The 27633-nt window shown below is 26.6% G+C and overlaps 2 protein-coding genes across 3 annotated transcripts; both read left to right on the top strand.

The window, feature by feature from the left end:
* Window positions 1–1979: 1979 nt before the first annotated feature.
* Window positions 1980–18877, top strand: LOC132929104 (probable ATP-dependent RNA helicase DHX34). Of its 2 annotated transcripts, XM_060994205.1 has the most exons (18): window positions 1980–2192; window positions 8163–8672; window positions 8736–8854; window positions 8920–9086; window positions 9177–9380; window positions 9478–9765; window positions 9835–10039; window positions 10106–10320; window positions 11158–11352; window positions 11418–11609; window positions 11672–11920; window positions 11983–12099; window positions 12232–12407; window positions 13611–13721; window positions 13799–13920; window positions 14010–14250; window positions 14309–14448; window positions 18674–18877. In XM_060994205.1, the coding sequence occupies exons 2-18, from the start codon at window positions 8179–8181 to the stop codon at window positions 18799–18801; spliced, it is 3363 nt and encodes a 1120-aa protein (XP_060850188.1). In that variant the 5' UTR covers window positions 1980–2192; window positions 8163–8178; the 3' UTR covers window positions 18802–18877. The 2 variants fall into 2 exon arrangements, with proteins under 2 accessions (XP_060850188.1, XP_060850189.1); XM_060994206.1 differs by lacking the exon at window positions 18674–18877 and having other exon boundaries at window positions 14295–14418.
* LOC132930035 (cobalamin trafficking protein CblD) lies at window positions 2497–7040 on the top strand. The gene is made up of 6 exons (XM_060995691.1): window positions 2497–2625; window positions 3057–3161; window positions 4693–4756; window positions 4833–4942; window positions 5045–5258; window positions 6946–7040. Exons 1-6 carry the CDS (start codon window positions 2497–2499, stop codon window positions 7038–7040), a joined length of 717 nt encoding a protein of 238 aa, XP_060851674.1.
* Window positions 18878–27633: the final 8756 nt, after the last annotated feature.

Below are 27633 nucleotides of genomic sequence, written 5' to 3'. Positions count from 1 at the left end.
TTATATTAAAAAAATAATAATTGCTTATTGATTTTTGTCATTGTATGATGGCCCAAGGTTGCCAAATGATTCAAAATTACTCATCAATGATAATTTTTACGATCATAAAAATTCATAATAATAATATTATTTCAAAATTGTAAACAATTATAAAATATACTTATATTTATAAATATTCTTATTTTATGTTATTATTGACATACAAAGTGCAGGTGGTGCAAACTCTGGGCGACGAGCGTCTTTAAAATAATGTTATAATATTATAATATTATATTAGCATGTGTCATCATAATAATATAAATGGACTCACGTGATCAATATTCACGGTTGAACGCTTGAACTATATGACAATTGGCAATTTTTTTCTGGGATTGCATAATCTATGATTTAACCAAAACTGTGGTTGTAACTTTTTAATACGTAATTTTTATTATTTGTAAAAAAATAATTACAGATGAGATGATTGTACTTGTGTTCTAAAATAAAAGTTAAAAACATTTTTTTCGTTATATAAAATATTATATAGTTAGTAATGTATCCAAACGATAACAGTAACGCCATCTACCTTCGGTGATTTGAGCTTTTCGTTCTTTCCTACCGAAAGAGTTATATAGGTAACCGACTATCGTTGACTTCAGCTTCTAAATAGTGTTGTTTTATAAAAATAAATAATTGTATTTTCAATTTAATCGTTGTTTTCAGTCCCTTGGCGGTGCTCATAGATTTTGGTCAAAAATACATTTTCCATTTTCTTGTGTAGGTAACTGGTGAGTGTTCAAGTGTCCTTTGTTTTGTACAGAGTACCTTATATCCATAATATTTTGCTATAAAATATAATCTTTTTTAGTCATTTACCAGGTACGATAGCATTCATATTTTATTATAACTTTTGGTTCCAAAATACAATTTTTAATTAAGGATTATAATATAATATTATGACTCAATCGTTATTCCCTAAAGAATTAATAGTATAGTTAACATCACTTACGTATTTAAATAACACATTTCAAATAAATAGTCAGTTTGTTTCCCTTAGATTTTTTTACTAGATTCTAATTCGTCATAGACTCAGCCCATAGCCATCACACTTTCGTTGTGCTTATAGTCAAGGGCATAGTCGTGTTTACGGGTCTTGCCTGTCCTGCACAGTGCACATGCATAAGTGCATAACCTGCGAAATTTGATCTAACTTACATTATAAATTGTGGTGTACAATATAATCTTATTATTTTTCTCAGTTTCTGATTTCATATAATTTTTATTTAACTTTCATCATGTGAACTTGTAACGTTTATATTTATAAATATATTATATTTGATAATTCTAGTGCAGTAATCCCATCCTCCTGGGTATGCCACTGTTGTGCACGACCTGCGAATGAGGCATAGACACGCCTATGGTCAAGGGATTCCTACAAAACTACAAGATCTCGGCAGAAGGATAGATGAAAAGACGTGGACCAGAGTCAAGGCAAATTCGAAAAATCATACAAAAAGTGTTTTAGACTGAAATAGAGGAATAGACTTCATAGAATCAGTTCGTAACATCAATCATTTAAAAATGTTGATCTACTAAAATAGACATCGAGCGTTCATTTTTGCGTTGGTATAATCATAATTATTAGTTAGCAAGTACTTAACAAAATATCTTATATATGTTCTTTAGAAACATATTAATATGTCTACTTTATTACATTAAAAACAAATTGTGATTTAAAAAATATAGAGTTGATAGATTATTTGTCGGTTAAGTAATGTTAAAAAACCGTGGAAGTGCTTAAGCTAGATCAGTTGATCACGGATCATAATGTAGCTAAGACTGTATAATATAATATACTAAAGGCAAATAACGAATAGATTTGAACTTGAGACATATACCGCCATTTTTATCCCTAACACAGTTATCAAGTGGTTGGTATATTTTATGGTTAAAGGTATTCCAATACGGATCCGTCGTAATCACTACAACAGATTTTCATTATCAATTATCATACGTAGTTTGTACTTTCGTAAGTCACGAAAACATTTTATTTATTTTGATTTCGCTGATACGTAAAAAAACAATAATTTATTATTTTATTCGTAATGGTTTCAAAACAATTAAGAAATAGTTGATGAATGATCAAAAATATTGTTAGTTGACTATACCAACCTAGTGGGCTCATACGTCTGTTTACTATCTTCTACTTCAAGGTTTGTATATTGTATTATTATATTACTTTATTTTAATAAACTAAAATTAGGTCTTTGCAAAAGTGAAACGCAATTATTTTGTTTAACTCGGTCAAAAGTAAAATTCTTATCTTATTTATGTATTACTTATAGTCAAAATACTCGTACGCAGTTAATTATATTTATTCTCCCACTTAGATCAAAAACAGATTATTAAATCCAATTCTTGAATTCTGTCTAACGTTTATTTAGAATATTATTATAAGTAACAGTTTGCCTCCTCCCTACCTAAAGGTGCACTGTTATGCTGCAATCGTGTTTAAAAATGAAGTCGGCCCACAATGCAAAACAAATAGTTTATGTATTAGCCAGTAGGGCCTACTCCAGGAAATCTCGACGCGATAGAGAAATTAGAGGAGAAGAATTATTAGAACAGGAAGATGAGCTCGTTATGGTAAGTAATATCATTTTTATTATTTAATAAAACATTTGTTAATAGCAGTAAGTTTGTAACAAATTAAATTAGATATATTGTATAGTTTTTACAACTAGATATGAAAAAGAAATGTGTTACCTTTCATTTTAAATTTCAATGCTTTGGTTCTTAATAAAAATAACTATACATTTCTATATAATTCCTGTATAATTTCATTTTCTTGTAATAATATAATGTAAATATATATGGGAAGGTAACTAGCATTTTTTCACTTGTAATTATTATTCATTTAATCTTTTGAGTTAAGATTAATTAATCTAATTAAATTCAAAATAATGTTTCATTCTACTTTTTTCATTTTAAAAAAAGATTTTTTTTAGTTGCTTTTTACATACATTATTATATTGTTGTTTCAATATGATTTATAAATTATAATATTCATGTAATAGAAAATCGAAGATTCTGAATTCCGAACAAATCCTAATTGGCAGCTGCTACCAAGACATAAAGATAGCCAGTTCAAATTACCCAACAATGTGGGTATTGCGCCTGAGGTAAGTTTGGTTTTATTAAAATGTATTATTAGAAAAATAATAATATACCTAAAAACATCGTTCAAGTGGTTTTTTAACTATACATAATATACATTTAAAATTTACAAAAGAATTTAGATATCTACTGCGAGCTTCATTTCCTTTTACTTAATTTCATATTTTTTTTTTTGTAAATCATGTTGATGTATTGTCAACATTGTCACATTATCTGTGTTACAAAAATAACCTGGTAATATTATTTCAAAAAATAATTATATTCTTATCTAATTATCTAATTATATTTTTTTACTTTTTTCATGATTTTTTATGTATTTAAAATTATTTACCAATATTGCAGTGGCGCAATTTGGAATTGGTTCTGGGGTGGGATTAGGATATAAGTTTATACTATCGTTCTAGTGGGGCTATGCCCCCCATTGACCATTAAATCTCGTAGATCACAATATTATATTAATTCATTATTATAAATTAATTAAAGGAGGTAAATGGTATAATAATGGTTTTCAAAGACAATAAAGTAACAATTAAATTAAGCTAAATATAATTTTTATAAATTATAATATTATTTCAATGTGATATATTATAATGTGATTATTTGTGATATATTTCATGCTTTTAACACTAATCTAGAGTTGTAAATCGTAAATTTATCAATGTTATATTTTAACTATGAGCTGTACAATTTTCTTGTTATATATTGTAATTGATGAGCTAGGTATCGTAGTTTTATGTTAGTAAAATCAAAAAAAAAATCTCAACTATGATATTATATTAAGAGGACGTCATACCCGCATGTGTTGTCTCTGTCTTACTAACGTACATCATAACAAATTTTCGTTCAGTAGAATGCATTTTATGAAGTTAGCTTTAATATTATAGATTAAATTTACCTATAATAAAATTGAAAGGTAAGAATATTATCTAGACAATGACATGATTTTATTGATATTATCATTTTAAAGTGAATTATGAACATTTTAAAGTTGTAATATTTTACATAGCTATAACTCACTTTAAAATGATAATATCATTAAAAGCATTTGTCATTGTCTAGATAATATTCTTACCTTTCAATTTTATTATAGGTAAATTTACTCTATAATATTAAAGCTAACGTCACAAAATGCATTCTACTGAACGAAAATTTTTTATGATGTACGTTGGTAAGACAGAGACAACACATGCGGGTATGGCGTCCTCTTAATATCCATGAATTCTTATTTCTTATCTTAAAATCTTTTAAAACTTAGTGCTTACGGGAATTTAATTATGGATATTCCAAAAAAAAAAAGGGTCTGGGGGGGATATATCCCCATATCCCTCCCAAAATTACGCCACTGCAATATTGTGTACCTATGATTTGTTTCTAAGTCAACAATTAAGTTGTAGTTTTGATTTTGGTGAATATATTGTTATGCCTTCACCCATTTTTTATGACAACCCTCCCGCTGTTTTTGCCAATGCCTATAATATGAAAAATGTTTTAGAATTTGATATGATTTTATATTATAAATTATAATATTGTTTACAGGACTGCATCATAACCACTAGACTAAATTATTATACTCAAGACTGCCCAATTCTCTTAAAATCTGGTATGTAGTACATTATTTATTTTATTTCCTTTAATTTATTTATTTTCTAAATATCATTATTGCTTTATTTACTTAGAAATCACAGAGCGATTCAATGTTCCTCATTTGAAAAATTTCAGCCTGTGTATGATTACTATTAATTTAAAGCAAACCTCTAATACAAATATGTCAAATTTAACAAAACAGGTAAATATAAAATAATACATTTTTTGAAATTTTAGATTCTATTATTTTTTTTTTTGAACATCCATTCAAAATGTATATTTTCTATATTTTCTTAATTTATAGTATCTACATGCTGCTTTTGGTATAAGTGATCGTCTACAAAATGCTGGCTATTGGGCTGATTTCATACATCCTTATACTGGACTTCCAGCCATTAATCCAGGACTCAATATTGATTTTTCTACTTTAGAACTACCATACAAACATACTGTTTATCAAGTCAATACACGTAGAAAGTGCAAAGTGATTTTAGAAAAAATATCTCCTAATACTATTGGTAAGCAACAAATAATTTTTTTATTACCAAAATAAAATTAATAATGATATCTATTAGCTGCATTTATGTATGTTTTTATTCTTTATTATCAACACTATATCAACTAGAGTAATTTTCATAAATAAATAAATTTATATATCTATTGTTTAGAATGTTTAGATAAAATTAAGTTGAATAATTTCAAAAATTTATTTGAGTAAATCTAGGTTTAGTCATGAAATATTTTAATGCAGTTTGCACTTTATAAATTTCATACAATTTTATTAAGATAAAATTAAGAAATGTGTTTATCTTTTACTATTATGTATTTTTATGAAATATAAAATGTTTGAAAACTCAAACTTTTACAATGTACATATAACATAAAAAATGCTACTATATTTATTAAATTATATTTATAACACTACCTAATTTAATTAACTACAAAAGTTCAACTTCTTTGTATTTCAGTTCTTATTTAATTTTAATAATTTATCTAATATAATTATTAAAATAGATGTACATAAATTGTAAACTAAACAAGATCATTTTTAATATACAGCATGTCCCAAAAGTCCTGTATTACCATTAATATCTCCGTAGAGAATCAATACATTTAAATGCAAGTTTTTTACAGTAATAAGTATGAGAATTCTGATAGAATGGTATTAAATTTAATTTTTTTTTCAAAACATTTTTTTAGGCAATTAAGTTTTTTAAATTTTTAATTTTTGTTGATCATATTTTTAAAACAGTTTAAAAAAAAATATTAAAACTGAATAAATATTGATCAAATTAGAGCCAATAATGTTTTTGAATTTCTAACAACAGTAATGTGTTACCTACAAAAAATACAAATTGTTTTATATCAACTAAGATTGAAATTCTGATTTTTTTCATGACAATTTGTTAATATCTAATTATTAGTTAAGATTAAAAATTGAAATTTTTGATAACTGGTATTTTGTATGTCAATTTAAATTGTTTACATATCAATAATAAAATATTTATTTTGGCCTGATAATACTTATATATACATAATTAAAGTTTTAATGTGAATAGAAGTAACAATAGCTGTATCTTGTCGTTAGGTTAACTGAACAGCAAAACTAGTTACTTATTTTTAACTATTATAAATATTGTGAAGTGAACCTAAAATTAAGAAATGAGAATAAAAACTTTAATTAGGTATGTAAAATAATATTATCTACTTATGTAAAGTTTTCTGTCCGTTTTCTGACCTGTCTCAAAATTATTATAAATTATATGTTTTTTTTTTTTATATCAATCATGTAAAAAAATTAAAATTAAATAAAATCCTGGCTATGTGCCTGTCTTTAATAACAGTAGTCACTTATTATAAGATTTTATTATCTACCATAATGATAAAGTAGTCCATAAAATTGAGTAAGATTTTGTGTAAGACAGACAACACATGCGGGTGAGAAGTCCTCTTAATAAGATTATTTACCTAAATCAATGTATTATTATATTGAATTATAGTATTTGCTATACGTTAATTATTACCTATCTTATATAATTATTAAATGCAGTTGTTATTTTTTTTATGTTATCTTATTTTTTTTAATAATATAAATATTAATTATTAGTTACTATGAAATTTAATATTTTTAATAAAATAAGTATGGTCTAACGAAATTAAGCTTCTTAAAACATAAATTAATTGTATTTTATACTTTTATTCTAGGTAACTTATTTACAAATGCTTTACCTTCAAAAACTGATGTTGTCGAGGATATTTTGGACGAAGTTAGTGATTTACATCAAAATAGCTATGATTGAATTTTATTTTATATTTTAAAACATAATATCTTGATGACATCTATTTTTAAATAAATGATAGATTATTAGTTGTGATACTTATTTAAAACTATTGTATTAAATAACAAATAAATCTGTTTATATAATATTATTTAATAGTTATTGTTATTTAAAATACCACAATTTGAGATAAATCTGAATTCCTGTTTATAATAAATTAACCAATTATGTTTATAGATTAGTGTTAAGTTCTAACATATTTTTATTAGCTATAATAAGGGCTAGGGTTTATATGGATTGTTAATTTTTTTGTTATATTATCTCTTCAAAAATTTGATAATTCATACTTATTAATTGTTTCATATTGATACTAATGGTATATTTTTTATTTTGAAAATTTAAACTATAAACATGATAAATTCATACTTCATGTTATATTTAAATGAAAGAAGCGTAAAAGGCTAGATGCTATGTTATTTAGAGAGTAATTTCTCCAAATTTAAATTTAATAAATCATTGATTTAGTTTGACGAAAAAATATAAAAATATATCAGAAATACTGTAGATTTATTTTTAAGTAAAACTAATAAAATGTATTTAGCTTATATAAAAAGTAACTTTATTCAATCTATTTTAAAATTGTATAATGATTCTCTTTCACTTAACAATAATTGGAATTTGTTGGTTCAATTCATTATTTATGTTATAGATAAAAAATGTGTTTTTAAATTCATTTTTATTGCATACTTGAGAATATTTATTTTTAACAAAATTAAATGAATATTTTATTATTTTATATTGTTTTAAAATCCTATCCCTAATTATGATGATTGTTGTTTTAATTTTAATTCGGTCTAAGCATATTATGTTGGTTTATTCATTACATTTTAATTTGTGTGTACTTTGTAAATAATATCAATTGTATAAACTTAAAAATATAATGAATTATCGTTTTATTAATATCAGTGTTAAATTTATGTATAGGTATTGGACTAATTGGACTATGATAAATAATATGGATGAAGGGAGGAGGCATTGATATAAACTATTAAACTATATTATTAAATTATTATTTTTACTATTTTATATTTCATTACATTACATATATAAATTATTGAATATGTTTATTATTTGATACTACAGGATTAACTTAAGAAAAATGTATCAAGAAAAACGAAGAAACTCCAATGATGGAAATTACAATTCTAAACACCAAAAAACTTCTAAAAGACCTTTTACTTTTTTGGATTATAAACGTATTTTGGAAAAAGTGTTCTTTAATGAAGAGTTAGTAGAAGATATTAATGATGTTTGGCTATTTGTAAAAAAATTTGAATCCTTTACTATGAAAAAAACAACCTCTGATAATTCTGTTGTTGCAAAATTAAGTTCTAATCCCCTCAAGCTTCCAGAAGTGTTTGACAAAATGCATTTAATTAACCTAAAAATGGAATATTCTGATGATGAATTTGCTTCAAGACTACCTACATATGACCAAGAAGAAGCATATGAAAAGAGACCTTTAACCAAAGAAGATATATCTAAGTTTCGTCAATTGATTCTTATGTATATGGATTTTAAGCAAAAAGAAAAGTTCAACAAGTTGAGAAAACTTAGAGAAACACAACAAAATTTACCAGTATATCAATTCAAGTGAGCAAATTAATAACAATCATGAAATTATCACTTTAACACAACACTTCTTTTTGTTTTAAGAGATGAAATAATTGAAGCAGTGAAACATCATAGAGTTGTAATTATTGCTGGAGATACTGGTTGTGGAAAATCTACCCAGATTCCTCAATACTTGTCAAATGCGGGTTTTAAGAGAATAGGTACATTTATTAAAATATGAATTTTATTATCTAAGATTGTTTTTGATGTTCATATTCTATTATAGCTTGCACCCAACCACGTCGTATTGCATGTATATCGCTATCAAAGAGAGTAGCTTATGAATCTTTATCTATTCATAACAATGATGTTGGATATCAAATTCGATTTGAAAAAACAGTTAATAAAGACACAAAAATTTTATTTTTAACTGAAGGATTATTACTAAGACAGGTTACTATGTTAAACATTATTGAAAAATATATTGATATTATTTTGCTCTAAAAAACTCATTGGGACAATAATTGTGATGTATTTATTTAGGTCTGTGGGGAGGATTTATTATCACAGTATGATGTTATTGTTTTGGACGAAATACATGAACGCCATTTACATGGAGACTTTTTGTTAGGAGTTATGAAATGCTTATTACATCAAAGGTCTGATGTTAAACTTGTTCTTATGTCTGCTACCATAAACGTAGACCTGTTCAGTAAATACTTTTCTCCATTAGCCAAATTGATACAGGTAAATTGTATAACTTAATATTTGCTTGTTCAGTAAATCATTAAATAAACTATAAAGGTTTGATAAAGATTAGTTAATAAAACTGTATTTGTTGTAGGTGCCAGGTCGCTTATATCCAATTAAGTTAGAATACCATCCAGTTATTAGCGAAATGAAAGTACTAGGCAAGAAATCTGAACGTTTTGATCCATCTCCTTTTATAAAAATTATGCATATGATTGATAAAAAATATCCTAAACATGAAAGAGGGGATGTACTTATGTTTTTAAGTGGTATGGCGGAAATTACAGCAGTAGTAGATGCAGCAAGGGTTTATTGTGAAAAAAATGACACTTGGATTATACTTCCTTTGCATAGTTCAATGTCATTGGGAGAACAAGATAAGGCAAGATTATTAACAAAATTATTAAATACTGATAAATCATTTTATAATAAAATTGCTTGTTTAATTTAGGTTTTTGATTATGCGCCTGAAGGTACAAGAAAATGTATTGTATCTACCAACATAGCAGAAACTTCTATAACTATAGATGGCATTAGATTTGTTGTTGATTCTGGAAAGGTTAAAGAAATGAGTTATGATTCAACGAGTAAAGTGCAAAGACTTAAGGAATTTTGGGTTAGCAAAGCAAGTGCTGACCAACGCAAAGGGAGAGCTGGTATTTATTATATTGTCAATAAAATTTCTATTAACATTTTATTTTCACATTGCATATTTCACCCAGGTCGTACTGGCCCTGGAGTTTGTTATCGATTGTATTCTGAAGATGAATTTGATGCTATGGCAGACTACAGTACACCTGAGCTACAAAAGGTACCCCTTGATGCATTGTTATTGCAGATGGTAGCCATGGGATTGCCTAATGCTCGACTATTTCCATTCATTGAACCACCACAACCAGAAAATATAGAAAATGCCATAGAATCCTTGAAACAACATGTAAGTTGAGAAATATAATTTAATGTCTGTATTAAAATGATATATCTATTTTATCATAGTTCATAGTAATTTCATAGTTTATACTTTGTTGTGTGTTTTTATTAATTTGATATTTTGACTATAATGGATAAATCTTCAAAGTTACAACAGTTATAGGCTGTGCATTATTTTCTATGATAAATTTTTATGTCATTACTAAATAAAAACCAAATAAAATTGTTGAACAATTTTGTACAATCAGTGGAATTTTAGAGGGTATACATGGGTATATAGCATGTACATATTTAAATTTGGTAAATTAATGTATGCCCTATAAAAATAGTAAAAATATGCATATAAACATTTATATACCTTACAATTAAAAAAAAAACATGTGTATAGGAACTTGAACAAAGCATTATTTTAAAATTAAGCAATCTGCATTCTATATAACTGAATATGTTAATTTATTATTGCTTTTTGAAAGGCTAAATCTGACAAATTTTGTGCTTATAAAATCTCTATATTCATTTAGTGCTGGATTGGCAAGATATCAGCCTTCTTCTAACGTTTAATTACAACAATAACTACTGTACGGTTTAAATAATTTGAATCAATTATATTTTTTTACCAATGTTTATTCTAACTTATCACTATAATAAAAAAAATATGACTAAACACTCAAAACCGGCCCATATTTATACAAGCGGCCCACTGAATTTTACTCAGTAACTTGCCAGACCAATTTGACCCTGTATTTATTGTATCATTGGTTTAAATTCATAAATAAGCATATTTTTATTGTTTTTTAAATAAAAGTGAGTACAATAAATTATTAAATAAAAATTATGATTTTAGGGGGCATTAACAAAAGAAGAAAGATTGACCCCAATTGGTAAAATGTTATCACAACTTCCAGTTGACATACCACTTGGAAAAATGTTAATAATGGGATCTCTGTTTGATCAATTGGAGCCTGTATTGTCATTAGCATGTGTTCTATCAGTTCAAACGCCATTCACTAATAAAGCATACAAAGATACTGAATGCGAAGTATAATCAGATAAAATAATAAAATCAAATATTAATAAAATTATAATGACTTTTTGTTTGTTTAGAGAGCAAGAATGGATTTAGAATCTGATCATGGTGATCCAATAATTTTACTTAATGCTTTTAAGCAATGGTTAGAGTTGAAGAGCAATGGTCAAAATACCAATACACGTCAATGGTGTAAAAGACGAGGTTTTGAAGAACAACGATTTTATGAGATGACTAAATTGCGGCGACAATTTAAAGATTTGTTGGATGTAAAATTTTATTGTAATTTGTTTGAAAATAAAACGATAGTTCTATTATTTTATTTTTTTAGGAATGTGGTTTAGTAAAAAATGAAGAAAAAAATATGGATGATATGACTAGTGCAGAAAGAGCCCTTAGACATGGTGAACTGAAACTGTTACGTGGTATGAAAAAAACACACAAAGAGGAAGATTCAAGAAAGAGAAAAGTATTAAAAAAAGATATGTGGGAAATTGAGGACAATTTAGATGCTGAAGATGATTCAGTTGATATAAGAGATATAGATTTTAGATTGCGGCATAATCAGCGACAAGTTAAAGTAAAAACTATACATTGTATAATATTATAAAAATGAAATATTTAATAACCAATTTTTTTTAGCAATTATTGAAAGGATCTACTGCAATTAGCTACAAAGACTTAATGATGTTAAAAATAATTTTAAGTAGTGGATTGTATCCTCATATAGCAATTAGTGATGAGTTCAATTCTTGCAAGGTAAAAAAAATTAATATTATTTTTCAAAAATACTTTACTTTATTAAATAATTGTATCCAAATATTTAAATTATACTCTTGTATTTTGAATGTTAAACTTAATTAATATTATTAAATGATTACCTATTTATAGACTACTAAGGAACATTTATTTCATACTGAAGGTAAACCATTTGTATCTCTTCATCCTATGAGCTATTTTGGTAATCATTCAGATGTACTTCAACTCACTGAATCTGAAATAATCTATGTTCCTGAATTTAAAGGAAAAAATACTGTAAGCTCTAAGCATCAAATATTAATATATATGTAAGTATAATTATTTATTAATCCATATTTTGAGATATTTACTCAGGTCAATCATACTAAATTTAATATTTAAATCAACAAATTGTATCTTGCAAGCAAGATTATGTTTTTATTAAAGTTGGTTATTTAATGGAATAAAAGTTCTATTATTTGATTATATTAATTTAATTATATTTTAAACAATATATTTTAATGAATTATTATTATTATTTGATTTGATTATGATAAAAACAAATACATTTTCATTATTTTGTATAATATATTATGTAGTTGGTTATTTAAAAATTAAATCATGAGATTTTTGATAATTTTAGTATAATTAATAACAAATTAATTTAGTATCCATATTTTAATGATAATTTTCAATTTTAGATTCTGAGCGATAAATATGTTGATTTTATCATTATGTGTGTTTTTTGTGTATGACACGATAAGTTTTCGATTAAATACTTTGATTTTCAAAAATGGGGGTGGTTTTGGATATAAAATTGGTTTTAGTTTGTACTTTAGAGAAGTCAAACATAACTTAATTATTTTTATAATCGGGAAAAACAAACAAAAAATTGAAGAAAAATGGGAATTTTTACGTAAATCCAATTTTTTGACAAAATCAATGTTTTATTTATGTAACTCTAAAACGATTAAAACAAAAATACATAGGCACAGATTTTTTCTATATGCATTTCAAATTAGGTTGACAATCATCTCTACGAATCGTTTTTCCTATACAATGATGTATCATATAATTCAAATTTAACACTCCCGATGATGAGGTTTTTCAAATTGATATATTGAAGATTATTGGTTAAAAGTAAAATCATTATATTTTAAATGTATATCTATAGTAAGTATATGAGATTAAGTTGTTAAAATTAATAATAAGCTTATGTTTATAACATTATTAATCAATTAATTAATCATATGATATATATTAATATTTTATGAAAATATTTACATTTTTTAATACACGTTATTCTATAGTAGTCTATAATAATTATATTTCTTGTATAGACATATATTGTGTGTAGTCTTATAGAAAACTTATTTTTATTGAAAGATGGCTATATTTATATGAGTAAACATTGTAAACTTATAAATAAACCTGAATATGGTTTAATTTGTTTGATGTCTAAAAAATAAACATAATATAATTTAACAACTTGCGGTCTATTTATAATTTAAATTAATTTTGATAATTTTTAGGTCACTTTTGGAAACTACTAAAGCGTATATTATGAACTCATTACGGATGCCAGGAGCACAGACTCTTCTTTTATTTAGTAGAAACATTTGCACCAATAGAAATTTCTCCCAGTTAGTATTAATTAACCATTTTCTAGGTAATCCATAAATTACATTTATTTTTTAATTGTTTGGCCGTTGTTTTTTAGAATCATTTGCGACTCTTGGTTGCAACTGGAGTTTCCTCTACCGGAAGCTGCTGAAAATTTAATACTCAAAGCTACAAAACTCCGTAATACTTGGGATAATCTTTTGAAACTTAAGCTCGAAGGTATTAATACAATTTTTTTTTCATTTTTTAAAATAACTGTAGTAATTTATGTATATACATATACTTAAAATTGGCTTATGCATTTTTAGGAAGGAGTAATAGAAAATCAGAACATCAACTGTCCGTGGACATGGTACAATTTATGAACGCCGAAATTGGTTACACAATGAAGAGACTCTTAGCTGCTGATCAAAAAGTCATGTATGTCGGACCATCTGGCGAACACGTATCATTCACGGGTTCTAATCCTTTCTGTGGTGATGACTGGCAGGTGTGTGAAGATGATAAATATGGTGGAATAAGACTTTCGCCGTACTTGACATATGATTGGTGAGCTGATACATTTATTTAGACTGTCATTATCTTACGGTCAGTGATGAACTTTCAGTTTAACGGGTCAAAGCCTAGTGGTATATGATCCTTGGATTTGTCCCTTTTGCAACAGTACAATAGAAGTGACGAGTGCTCTTGAAAAATTGCAACATCGGCAAGTATGTGACTCTCAAACTACTTCCGGCACCGCTGAAGGTATGTACATTTACTTGCAAGTACTTTTATAATATAATGTATATAATATATACCGTAATACTGTATAGTAATTATAACTTTATTTTTTTGATTATAAATAATCACGAGTATAGTTAAATTTCAAATATTTTAGAATAATGAAGAAATCGTATACGGCTATACCTATTCTTAGAAGTTCATAAAATATTCATTGTTGTTGTATTACTATAAGATAAACGTAATATTGATATGGGAAGGGGAGTTGAACTTCACTTACCTTAATCAAAATGTAATACTTAGGTCGAAAAAAGTAATATTTAATTGCATTTGATCTGATCAGTCATAAAACTTATAAATATTAATTTTAATTGAAATGTCGATAGATTTGTGTTACATGACCAAATTAATTTGTAATGCGAGGAGTGCCAGCAATAGTTATCAACAAATATACATATATAATGTTGTATTATATTGATAATAAATTATATATATATATAATTGATAAAATAATAAAATAATATTTCAATACAGTTTTTTTGGGCTTTGTGTAATCTGTATGTCATCAAGTAATTTACAAATTATTAAAAATGAGCATGGTTGTGGTTTGATTATATATAAAAATTATATATTGTAAAAGAAAAACACGTGAACAAAGTTAAGTGTCATTGTACACATTATTGGTAGTTTTCGGGAGTGCGTTTGAATATTATTTGTTTGGTCTTGAGAGCAATTCGAAAAAAGTGCATTTCGACCTTATTTTACTTACTATTGGTACATACATTTTATGTCGAATCATTAGCAAATGAAAAGAACAATCGGTGAAGTATTTTGTTTTTAATACATATATAATAATATATTACTTATTTTATTATTAAATGATGAAAAAGTAAAATATTTGAGTATAGTTGATTTCATATTAAATATTGTCTGTGTATTAACTTTTCACTCATAAAATAAAAAAAATATTAAAAAAATATGACTATGACCTTTGTATAAATTATAACTTAATCTAATGACAAAATATAATACTATGAATCACGCTAAACACTTTAAACTAATGGCCTAGTTATGAAAGTAAAATCGTAAGGAAATAAAAATGAAAAGAACTTTACTCAAAAGTTACTTTTTAAAGATTACCTTTCACGTTTATACTCGTTTCCATTTAAAACCCGTATAAATTAATTAAGACTGAACATTTTAATAAAAATAGGTACCTATTGTTTTCCCAAGAAATTATGGTTATATTATTGTGTTTGATTTATAGGTTCAAATATTAAAATATTTTTTAGTGGTTTTATAAAAATGTATCAACTCATAAAATATTAATTTCTTAATATTCAAATATATAAGGTGTAATAAGATTATTTAATAAACTTCCATTAAAAATGTTACTATATTTATTAAATAGTTGTGATACACCTTGTGTATACCAACTAATTAGGATTCCGTATTATGTAAATATTAAATATATTCAAACTTAAATAATATTGTATAATTTAAGATGTACATAATTAAAAAAAAAATTAAAATGTATTCTATTTTTTTGATATTTAAAAATTTTAAATAGTTACATTTTATACCGTAGTACATTTAACCTATATAGTATAAGAGGAGAATTTTTATCTAATCCCCCTTAAAAGACTCTAACTTCACATGTGCTGTCTTCGTCTTACAAATATATAACATATCAAATTTACATCCAGTAGAACTAATTTCGTATTATTAGCTTTAATATTAGAGTAAATTGACCTATTATTGAAGTTATATAAAGGTAAGAACATTATCTGTAATTAGGCATTGTCGTTTTTCAATATTTAATTTTTAAGCAAAATGTGTATAAATATTGCAAATTAAACACGCTCATTTCTAGCTTAAAAATTAAAATATTGATAAAACCTAACGCTTAAGTACAAATAATATTCTTAACTTTAACTGTAATAGTAGGTTATAATTTACTCTAATATTAAAGCTAATTATATGAAATTGGTTCTACTGAATATAAACTTACTATATATTGTATGTTTGAAAAGCGGAAACAACACATGCAGTGGTAGCATCCTCTTAATTGTTATTATAGTAGGAAAAATGTAGTATTCGGAATTAAAAATAGCTAAAAATTTTAATTTTTATATAATAATTATGGCAATGTCTTGACAAAAATTAAATACTTATTAAATGGCTATATACATTTATTAAATACATTTTTTTCATAATCATAACATTAAATGAAATGAAATTAAATTTCTGTTTGTTTAGAATATTATAAATAACGACGAGTTATCTATTTATGGTATATGTATATATATCTAAGTAATGTTAAGAATAATTTGTCATCTATAAACTGTAACTTGAAAAAACATTTTTCGTTTTAAAAATACAAGAAGCATTCAATGTTTTGGAAGTGAATTGGATTTAGATTAAAACAAATATTTTCAAACTTAAACATTTTAATGTAAAAATATATTACTATAACTTTTTGGTTTATTACATCTAGAAACATTATGGTTAATTAATAACGCATACTTAAGGATTAAATATTGTAGTTATATTTTTTTACATAATTTTTGTTCATGATCTCATCGATTTTGATCTATCTGTTTAAATAATAAAATAAAATAACCATTATACCTAACTGATTATATGTAAGAAAACAGGACTTTTTATGCATTTTTAATTCATAAAAACATAATATAATATACTATGTAGCATCTATAATGAACCCATGGATATAAAGGTTAATAATTATTTATGTACATAATAATGATTATTTTATTCAGTTTCAAAATCAGTGCAAATGGTTTTAACAAAATATTTTTATTTAATAATATATTTCGATATCAATCATTATAAGTTATAACCTTTACGTATTTTATTCTCTCTTTTCTACCCTCGTTGATTTTATTAAATTAAAAATTTAGATTTAAATGTTATCATCGTGTACCTTCATATTTTAAATACTCATCCTATTGCAATTTTTCGAAATACATTTTTTTTACACTGAATGGGTTTTTTTTTCTGGTGTACTTTTATATTTTAATGACATGTTTACGTAAATTATCAAACATAATATATACATTATATACATTTATATCATCTAAAGCAGCTCTTTTATTTTGAGTTCAATATACAAAAATGAATCTGTTTTATATTTTAGAAGTACTTAAATATTAAGGATTTTGAAAAATTAAGTTCAACATAATTTTTTACATAATACATTCTGTTACATTTTTTACTCTTTTACTCAAATCAATATATTAGTTTAGAAGGATCTTTCAAAAATGTAACTACATTAAAGTGATAGAACTTTAAAAAATATTTGTCAAACGTCTCTTTTTACTATCCCTAACGTCTAACGATGATGTATTATAAGTTTCCACAAACTCTACAAACTAAGAACATCAATATATAATATTAAGTTTGTAAGGGGAATTGGAAAGTCTATAGAAAACGTCATTTTTGAAGGGTTGCCCTGAGTGGTACGTGTGGATTTTTTTGGTGAGCTTAGTAAAAATGATGGGATTCTCTTTAAGAAAGTGATATTCAGAGTTTGCGTGTAGAAAATAATTAACTATTGTACTCATTTTTGTAGTATGAACCATTATAAATAAAAATCAAACCAAATTATAAAACAATAAAATTAGCTTAATGTTATGCATTGTAAAATTATAATAAATTGGGGTATTTTGACTGATAACAGATATAATATTGTAAGTTTCTGAGCAAATCTCTTTTAGTATTAAGATAATATCGCAATGTGCTTAAAGTTCTTTACTATTTTTTTTAAAATATAAACTAACATTTCTAAATCTCATCACTTTGCATATTATGGTATTACAAATATTCTTTGTTTTTATCCCAATTAAATGTAGATTTTTTATCAATATATTACTGATTAGGGGTGGTTTGTCACCTAAGTATTTAATTTGAATCTATGTGATGTATTAATCGAATAATATTTTTTATGGACTATTTAAATGTACAATTCATAGTCTTAATAATAACAGGTCATTTAATATTTTCCTCTAGTGAAAAATTACCATAAAAATTATTATGTTACTATAATAATTAGTTTTGATTAGTATAATCTATCTGTTTTTATTATAATTATACATATTTTAAAACTGTTTAAATATAGCAGTGCGCTTATTACTTTTTATTTATATTGTTTATTTTTTATCAAGTTAAATCTATAGACATTTTACATCTAAGGACTACAATAGTTATAACTTTATTTTTGCTATTCTAGGTGAAGAACGTGAAGATGTTATGGTGAAATTAAAACCGAACGCCAAACGTTACGACTGTCCTCACTGTCCAGGAGTGCTGTATTTGACTCCTACCGAAATGCTAAAACATAAAAAATCACATCTGTAATTCATAGTATTATTATCATTATTACCCATTGTACAATTTACACGATTACTACATAATAAATATTTGTTTTCCTAATTTTCTAATAACTTTTCACTTGTATTCGGTATTTTTGAGACTAAAATCTTGTGGTACAAATTTTTATCATGTACACGTAATGCAACGGGATAGGTGACATTGTGTAATTACTGGTAACTTACCACATATAGACATATAGTTGATGGAGTGCATATTGCAGGTGTCTATATTATAATATGAGAGTATAAACGTTCTCTATAATGTTTCCTCTAAAATTGATTTTCATATATGCCCATATAAGAAGGTCGGAGACATCCAAACGTTTATTTCTACCAATAATGATTATAGTTATAAAGATGAAATTAATTTTGTATTTTTAAGTAAATACTTGATTTGTAGTCGGTATAGATAAGAAACCGAGGAACTATAAAAAAAAAAAATACGTTGCTCTTGACGGTTAGATCGCACCCATCCCTCTTGGTAGTTGTGTGTTATTTTTTCTTTATGTATTTATTATAGTATTTATATAAAAAAAATTATGAAATTAGCAAAATATAATAAAAAATAATATTATATTGTTAATTAAAGTGTGGCATTGAGTTTTAAGGAGAGCTTTGTATCAACAGTTGTATTTAAAAAATGTAATCGTTCCTTTTCTTTGTCAAATTGGTAAGCCATTGCGTAGTCTTTATAAAACATTTTTTTTAGATGTAATCTCTCAGTAGCTGATCGCGCGTGGTAGTGCGTCATAAGAGTAAGTAAATAACTATGATGAAACTTAGTGTATAACCTTTGAAAGATGCGTAAGTATATTACGGTGTATTCACTACTGTAACAAACACATTTTAACTAAGTATATGCTTCTTAATACAGCTTACAGGCCCGTTTCATATCTATTAAAAATAATAATTAGTATCTAATTAATACTTATTTAATTAGTTAAATAGTTAGGTAAATAATATTATGTCTTAACACCCGTACTTTAATGATACTGTTATGTTTAATAAAAATAATAATAAAGTATGCAATACAACTTCAAGATTAAAAAATTCAATTCAGATTATATACATTATTTGTGTTTATTAATAATTTCATCGTTATGTCTTTCCAATATGAAACAGCAAAATATAAAATATGAAAATAATTGGTTCAATCAACGATGATAATATTATTATACCTAAAACAATGCATTATAATTGGAAAATATATAATATTTAAAATTCTAACTAAAGCGATGAATAATGTATTAATTTTACAATTATGTGTATGTCTTTTATGTATAGACACAATAAGTAGTTGAAACAAAAGTTGGATTTTCAACTTTGAGGTTGGTTTTGAATAGAAATTCGTACTTAAAAAAAAAAAAAAATATTGCCAATATTTTCCAAAATAATTGGAAAAAACAAACAAAACAGTTAAGGAAAAACGGAAATCTTTACGCAAATCCTGTTTTCGACAAAATCGATTTTGTTTTTTTTTGTGTGTAACTACTAAAACTCATAAACAAATAACCGCAAAAATTTGAACATATCACCAAATGTTTATTTAATCATTTTCTATCTACCTATATAATATATTTTTTTTAATATTTTGACTCTTCTTAAGTAAATTATTTTTATTATATAAATGCTGATAAAATATTTTTTAAAAAAATGTTTAAACATTCTTAAAATTGTTATGTTTATACCTGAGATTTGAAAATATATTATACGGTATAATTATATTTATACGTTTTGCAATCTATATTAATACAATAATTTCACCGGATGAGAGTCAAATTATTAATTTATTACATAAAAATGTCTTATTGATCTTAAAAATTTCACATAGGTCAGGATATTTTTTTCGATTTTAATTTTTAACGATGTTTTATCCGTGCAAATTATATAATCAGTAGGTAGACATCACGCGCACATTTTGCCTTTCATTACAATTATCTTACACATCTGCAGCGATGCAGTGAACTATATTATAATACGGACTTCGGTGGCGTGTGACGATTATTTTCGGCACTCGTTCTCGGAACGAAGTATAATATTATTATTATCGCGTACAGTGCGACCTGTTATGCGCGCGTACCCGGTTTTACTGGCACACGCGTAGTGGCCACGTGCTCGCGTTCGCAGGTGTCACGTTGCCGGGAACGTGTGTTGCGCCCGCCGTGGTGGCTGCAGAGGATTCCAAGCGTCGCGGCGTCGGCTCTGTATACTGCCGCGGCCTCGGTATAGGTGCCATTAGGACTTCCGAGTCTGCCCCGCACAGGCTGCTGCAGCACAACGATCTGCGGATGACGACGACAACGGCGGCGCGCAACAGGCTCGCGCCGCTTACGGTCGCCATGTCCGCTGTCGGTCGGCCGTTCAGTGGCGGTATTTCGTACGGGTCGTCCTGCGACCTGCGGACCATCACGTGCGGCGGAGGAAGGCCCTGTAACTCCTGGAGCAGGCCATACCGATAACTACTGTCAACATGAATCTAGATGCGTCAAATGCGGTGGAGACCATCGCTCCGAGGACTGTATCAAGGATCGAGCTAGTCCAGCCAAATGCGCGCTCTGTTCTGAGGTTCACACGGCCAACTACAAAGGATGCCGTGTTTATCAATCCGTTATCAAAAAACGCACTAAAGTGCTCACAAGAGTCTTGCCAGTCTCAGATAAGCCCCCGTCCATTCACACCCGACGCAAAGGAGTACCTAGGACTTATGCAGAAGCAACTGTGGGCAATTCAAATAATTTAAACTCTGAACCTATTTCCAATATTATATCCCAATTTATTACGCAACTTAATTCCCTCTTTACTCCATTGATTTCTCTTTTATCCTCTCTATTAAACACATTACTTTCTAAGAATACCTTATCTCCTTAATTGCAAACTTCGCGAAATCATAAATATCTAAACTGTTGTTATTAAATATTCTGTGATTATGTTACTTAATCTTAATTGGATACGAAATCATTTTCTACCGTCTATCATTATTTGTATTAATCAGATTTATTATTATCATGTTTAATATTATTAATTTAATTGTATACTGTAATTGTCGAACTATAATAGCTGTAGCTGAAAGTTCTAAATAAAAAAAAAAAAAAAAAAAAAAAAAAACTCCTGGAGCGACGACGATGACGATTCCGGTGACTGCGGTGCGGAAGACGCGGTGAGGTGCGCGCGTTCGGACGACGTGTCGACGTCTGTCGTCTCCGACGACGAAGAAGCGTACGGCGGCAGAGCAGCGATCAAGTGGCCGAAGATGTTCCGCACCGCTATGCACCAGGTGACCGGCGACAAACGCCGTTGGCCTCAACAGCCGGTGAAAACTATCATCCGGCCACTGACCACGTACAAATACGTGATCGGCATGTCCGGGCTACAGTACAAGGTAGCCGTTTATCCAAAATACTCGTAAACCCTCAACCTCTTAATGGAATTCAATTAAAAAAAAACAAATAAAAATAATTATTGGTGACGATTTGTTGGTCACTGTTATACTATATCTTTAATAGGTACCTATTAAAAATGTCTTGTGTGTGTGTGTGTGTGTATACTAAACAACCCATAAATGTTTTAACATTTCAAACTTATTAACGCTTCAGAGTACAATTTTCAAAAATATTTCATTAGATTTAATGCCAGTTTGTTGTGTTATGGTTTGGTAAAATACTTATATGAATAAAATTTAGTTATAGTCCATAAAAATTATTAAAAATATATGTAGACACAACAGTAAGTAATATATTATATTATAGGTAACTCTGGTAGCTATATAAATTTACAATTTAGTTTACTTAATTCACATTCATATAGTCAAGTATGAAATAATTGATATTTTAATATAACATAAAATACAAAAATATAAGGTACTTACATCAAAACATATGCAATTTCAACATTTAATATTTTTTTATTTTTTCACATGCACATAGATACATAATTAAAATATTATTATAAAATAAAATCGTGTTGATTTTGAAAAAAAAAGATTCAACTGAAGCATGATATTTTACCTGTAAGAATTTGAATATAGACGACAAATAGTTTTAGAAAAGTATAAAGGCACATGTATTTACTTTTTAAATTATTTAAATGTTCTTTGCTATTATGATCTTAATCATTTCTCGCTTTAAATTTAATAATTTATTAGCTGGTTTGGACTTTTTTATTCTTAGTAAAAATATCCTATAATACATACATATATACATCTTTATATCTTCTCTTTTTAATACTATTACATTTATATAAATCATAATTTGATAAAAACAATTACTATCAAAATCATTAAAGAAATATATAAAACATTATTATAAACCACGACTAATTAGCATTAGGCAGGTTAGGTTAGTATTACCTATCCATTATATACCAGGGACTAAAATTGTGTGTTATATAAAAATATGCTTAGTGTGTACTATCTACAAAATTAAAATGTGTGTAATGACTAATGGTATAACTGTTAAAAGTAAAAAAGTACCTAAAAACCCCCCAAAAATAGGTATTAAAATAAAAATAATAAAAATAACATTACATGCATTTGCTTCTAATGAGTAGTATAAATCGGATTTATAGTTAATATATAACTTCGTGTTAGGGCAATAGAGAAAAAGAAAATTCCTTAAAAATCCGTATGTATTCTAGTACTAACTGCTTTAATTCTTAAAATTAACAGTATACCTAATATAATAATATTTTTATTATTATTTATGCGTATCTATTTAATCATATTTATTATATTTTAATATTTTAATATTTTATATTATAATGTTTAAGATGCTATACGGTTTTACTCAAATAAGATTGGTCATAATTTGGTTTGTCCGAACAAAAGCCGAAATATGACATTTTCCCCATGTATTTCAGACAATTCGCGTTTCCCCTTAATATATATACTATCTGTTAGTTATATACATAATATTATATAGTTTAATACCGTACTACATATTATTATTAATACAAAAACTTTGAGTAATTCATATGTATGTGTTTGGTTTAAATATATTTTTTGGAGGAGAGAGTGTAGCCATGTAGTGGCCTTGGTGGGTAAAGCCCTCCACGGTAATGCAAAGTTTAATATACATTGTTTTGTACGAAAAAAATTATATTTTAGTTTCTGATATGTATACTTACTATATGATATTATATTCAATGTAAAAATCCTATACTTTAATGTGTTTCATATAAATCAAATAATTGTCGACAAATATGTAACAATAATAATAAATATTTTAATATAAAATATATTATTTCAATTTCATTAAATTTTAAATATGGATTCTTAGCATACATATATAATATGTATATATATCTGTTTGTGTGAATATAAAATGATTTGTGTAATTAATCAACCAGTTTTAATTATTCAAGTTTTTGTTATAGGCCAAATAATAAGTTCAAAGAAAGCATGCATAATTTTAATTTTTGCACTTAACAACGAGAGTTTATGTTATACTACTAGCAGGTAGGTATTGAATATTATTGATATTAATTATTGGTGTTTAATAAATATAATATTTGTATTGGTGTATGTACGAAGATGAGTAAGTAGGTATACAATATTTGACTAAAAATTTTATAAACAAATTAATGCCATAAGTACCCATTTATTTAGAACTTATAAAGAAAACAATTTTTATATACAAATGTTTTTCTTAAAAATTATGCACAACATTTAAGCACAATCAAAAACTTGAAAACTACAAAACAATTAGGTTTTGAAGAACTTGGGAATGATTTAAATTATTATTGTGGTTAATTGAAACGATTGAACTTATAAGTTACCAATTTATTCTTAAAAATGATTTATTGAGAAAATTGTAATTAAATATTTTTAATTTGGATGGCTAACTTATTTATGGGCCTGTAGTAAAGATCAAATTTTAAAGTAGGTATTAGTATTAGGATCCTATATGGCTATATACTTTAAACATTTCTCGTTCACATTCAACTTTATTCATATTCTGTTATATTTAACCAATTATATTGTTCAATGAATCCCCTCGCAGTTTAATGCGTCAAGTCAATGTGCACGATCTTTCATTCTTGTTTTAAATGTATATCTCATCGATACTTGTTTATCTTCCTTTTTATATATTTATGTTATTTTTTATATTTGTGTAATTATTTGTAAGTAAGATACACTTTACTATAATATGTTATCCAAAGGGCTTGCCCATGTAAACAATAATAAAAAAAAAACCCATATTTGATTACAGAGTAAATTATAATTATTCTTCATTATTTTATATTATTTATTTATGACGAACATGGTTCATTGCATAAATATACACAGTTAAGACAGCTGACAGGTTAATAGATGATTACATGTTAGGTACAAAAATTATTTTGACAAGTCTATCACTCATTTTGCTATCTGACCGTAATCTTAACGCAGTAAACGTATTACTTATACAAGTCTTTTTAAAAGAAAATTTCTGACAGTCATTTTGTTTTTGTTTTTAACTGAAAATGTGCGTATATATTATATAATATATATATATATGGAATATATAATGCACAAAACATATAATACGGCTCGTTGGTATATAATATACTTTATTAGAGTTGGATAATATTACTATAATATTATATAGCCATATAGGTGACTGCAATGCACGTTTGGCCCTGACGATACGTCTTGTGGCGAGGGAACCGAAAAAAAGTTTCTTTAAACATCTCTAGGGCACACACATCATGGATAATGCCATGTAAAGCCACCAACTACTTAGATACTTGGATAAGTAGCAATGATTGTTTGTTTGCTTCAAAGATAATAATATGTACGAGTTTTCCAGGGAATTACTTTGCAATCTTTTCGAGAATTTTTCTACCCAGAGACAGAATTCACTGAAATACCGCCTATACTGAATTTTCCCAACACGAATTGATAATTACATTTGAATATTAAATGAGGGCTTTTTTTTTGTGGAAATGAATTTATTTCTTAAAATTATATTATTCATATTTTGTAACCTACTACATAATTGTTTACAGTGCGGTTTCCAGGAAGTTATTTTGTTACATCCAAAAAACTTAGTAAAATAAAATAAACATCAATAAAATATTATAGTGTCTTTTTCATTGAAGCTCTGCTGTAGATAAATATAGAATATCCATGTTTTGTGCATAAATGAAATTTTAATTGAGAAAACTTATTCATCGCGCTAATAAATTATAAAATAAGTATAGAAATATTTGTCATTTCGTCTGTATTTTGGAAAACAACTACATAGGTAACGTACAAATTATATTTTACCCGTGTTTATTGTACAGTGTGTAAGTACTATTATATATAGTAACTGAAGCGAAGGGATAGCAATTGATATACAAATATTTTTCTCGCAAACTTGGTCGGTGCTCCAATTACTATAAATAATACCTACTACAATATTATGGTGTGGTAATGTAAAAATAGGGTGTGTGCATATACATGTATTTACCTTTTTTAATCATATTATATAATTTGTCATTTGTGTGAATCATTTATTGTCTATGTATATATATTATTACGTACACACTCTAGTTTACTACCTTCTCACATGTATACATATATGTATACGCATGCAAGTATATATCTATATATATATATGAGTATTTAATTATATAGTAAATTAAGTTACCCTAATCCAACTGGAGACTTACCATTTATTAGCTGGACCAAAGAGAAAGAACATACATAATATAATGTATTTAAAATACAGTAAATTCTCGTTACAACGAATACTAATAGAACGAAAAATTTATATATTAAATATAAATATATAAGTTATAACGAAAGCCATAGAAGTCCCCTGCCGAAAAGCAGTACTTATAAAGAGCTTTTTCGTATTTCCGTTATAACGAAAAAAAATTCGGTCCCCTGGAGTTCGTTGTAACGGGATTTTACTGTACTTAAAAAAAATATTTTCATTATGTGAAAATATAAAATATTACAAAGAATTCGTATTACACCACTCGCTAGTCGTTTGTTACACATGGCCACAGCCAGAGGCACACTTTGCGGGGTCGCGTGGAGAATGTAGTTGTTGAGATCCGGCCGATGGTCGATGGGTACATTTATTAAGGACATATTAACACTATATAATATATTCACAGTCCACATATTATGTCTGTCAGCTATATTATAATGTCGGAATAAGTTTCTCCTTCGATGGGTTTTTGGGTTTAAAAGATGACAACGACGCCGCCGGTCGGCAGTTGAGTGAAACTTCAATTCGATCGTTTCAGTCACAAACTTACAAAACATTTTTAATGTCAGGACTGGGTGTTGTGGAGAGGACCGAGAGATGTATTAACCACTTTTTATAGACAGTTATGACACTATTGAAACTCGGTTCAATTGTGTGCGCCGCCGGCTGCCGCACCGTACCTCATCACTCGACAGTCGTCAGTCACTGTACGCATTACGCGTAGTGTTTACCTACGGGCCGTCACTGAAAAACAAAAGTTGTGTACTTTATAGAGTAGTCAAAATAAACATACACATTGTCGTATTTACGGAGCGATATGTGGGGAGATACCCACTTGGTTTTTTTTTTTTTTTTACTTACACGGGTATAATATTATTTTACATACATTTACGGTGATGATATTAGATAATATTACAGAATACAATCATCGAAAATGCAACACTTTATTATAATATTGAAAATATGCATTTATAAATTAACCATTTGAAAATATTACGGTCGATGCCCATAGCCCACTGCTTAGGTACTGCTAAATGTGATTGAAAACGTTTCGTGTTGTAAAATATCATCAATTGTCATTATTGTCAATATAGACATCCGGCTAAACCATGTGCATCTATTAAAGTATATTAATCCGC

Source organism: Rhopalosiphum padi, chromosome 4, assembly GCF_020882245.1.
Source record: "Rhopalosiphum padi isolate XX-2018 chromosome 4, ASM2088224v1, whole genome shotgun sequence".
In the NCBI taxonomy this organism is placed as follows: Eukaryota; Metazoa; Arthropoda; class Insecta; order Hemiptera; family Aphididae; genus Rhopalosiphum; species Rhopalosiphum padi.
The sequence above is the reverse complement of the archived record's forward strand: the minus strand, read 5'-3'. Positions and strand labels throughout refer to the sequence as shown.

What these genes read in the sequence shown, in the direction of transcription:
- LOC132929104 (XM_060994205.1), top strand. Translation starts at nt 8,179, where the DNA reads ATGTATCAAGAAAAACGAAGAAACTCCAATGATGGAAATTACAATTCT. An exon ending in TTTGAAACTTAAGCTCGAAG is followed by an intron (nt 13,921 to 14,009) that starts GTATTAATACAA and finishes ATGCATTTTTAG; the next exon opens with GAAGGAGTAATAGAAAATCA. An exon ending in CCGTACTTGACATATGATTG is followed by an intron (nt 14,251 to 14,308) that starts GTGAGCTGATAC and finishes ATGAACTTTCAG; the next exon opens with TTTAACGGGTCAAAGCCTAG.
- LOC132930035 (XM_060995691.1), top strand. Translation starts at nt 2,497, where the DNA reads ATGAAGTCGGCCCACAATGCAAAACAAATAGTTTATGTATTAGCCAGT. An exon ending in AGGAAGATGAGCTCGTTATG is followed by an intron (nt 2,626 to 3,056) that starts GTAAGTAATATC and finishes TTCATGTAATAG; the next exon opens with AAAATCGAAGATTCTGAATT. An exon ending in TGTCAAATTTAACAAAACAG is followed by an intron (nt 4,943 to 5,044) that starts GTAAATATAAAA and finishes CTTAATTTATAG; the next exon opens with TATCTACATGCTGCTTTTGG.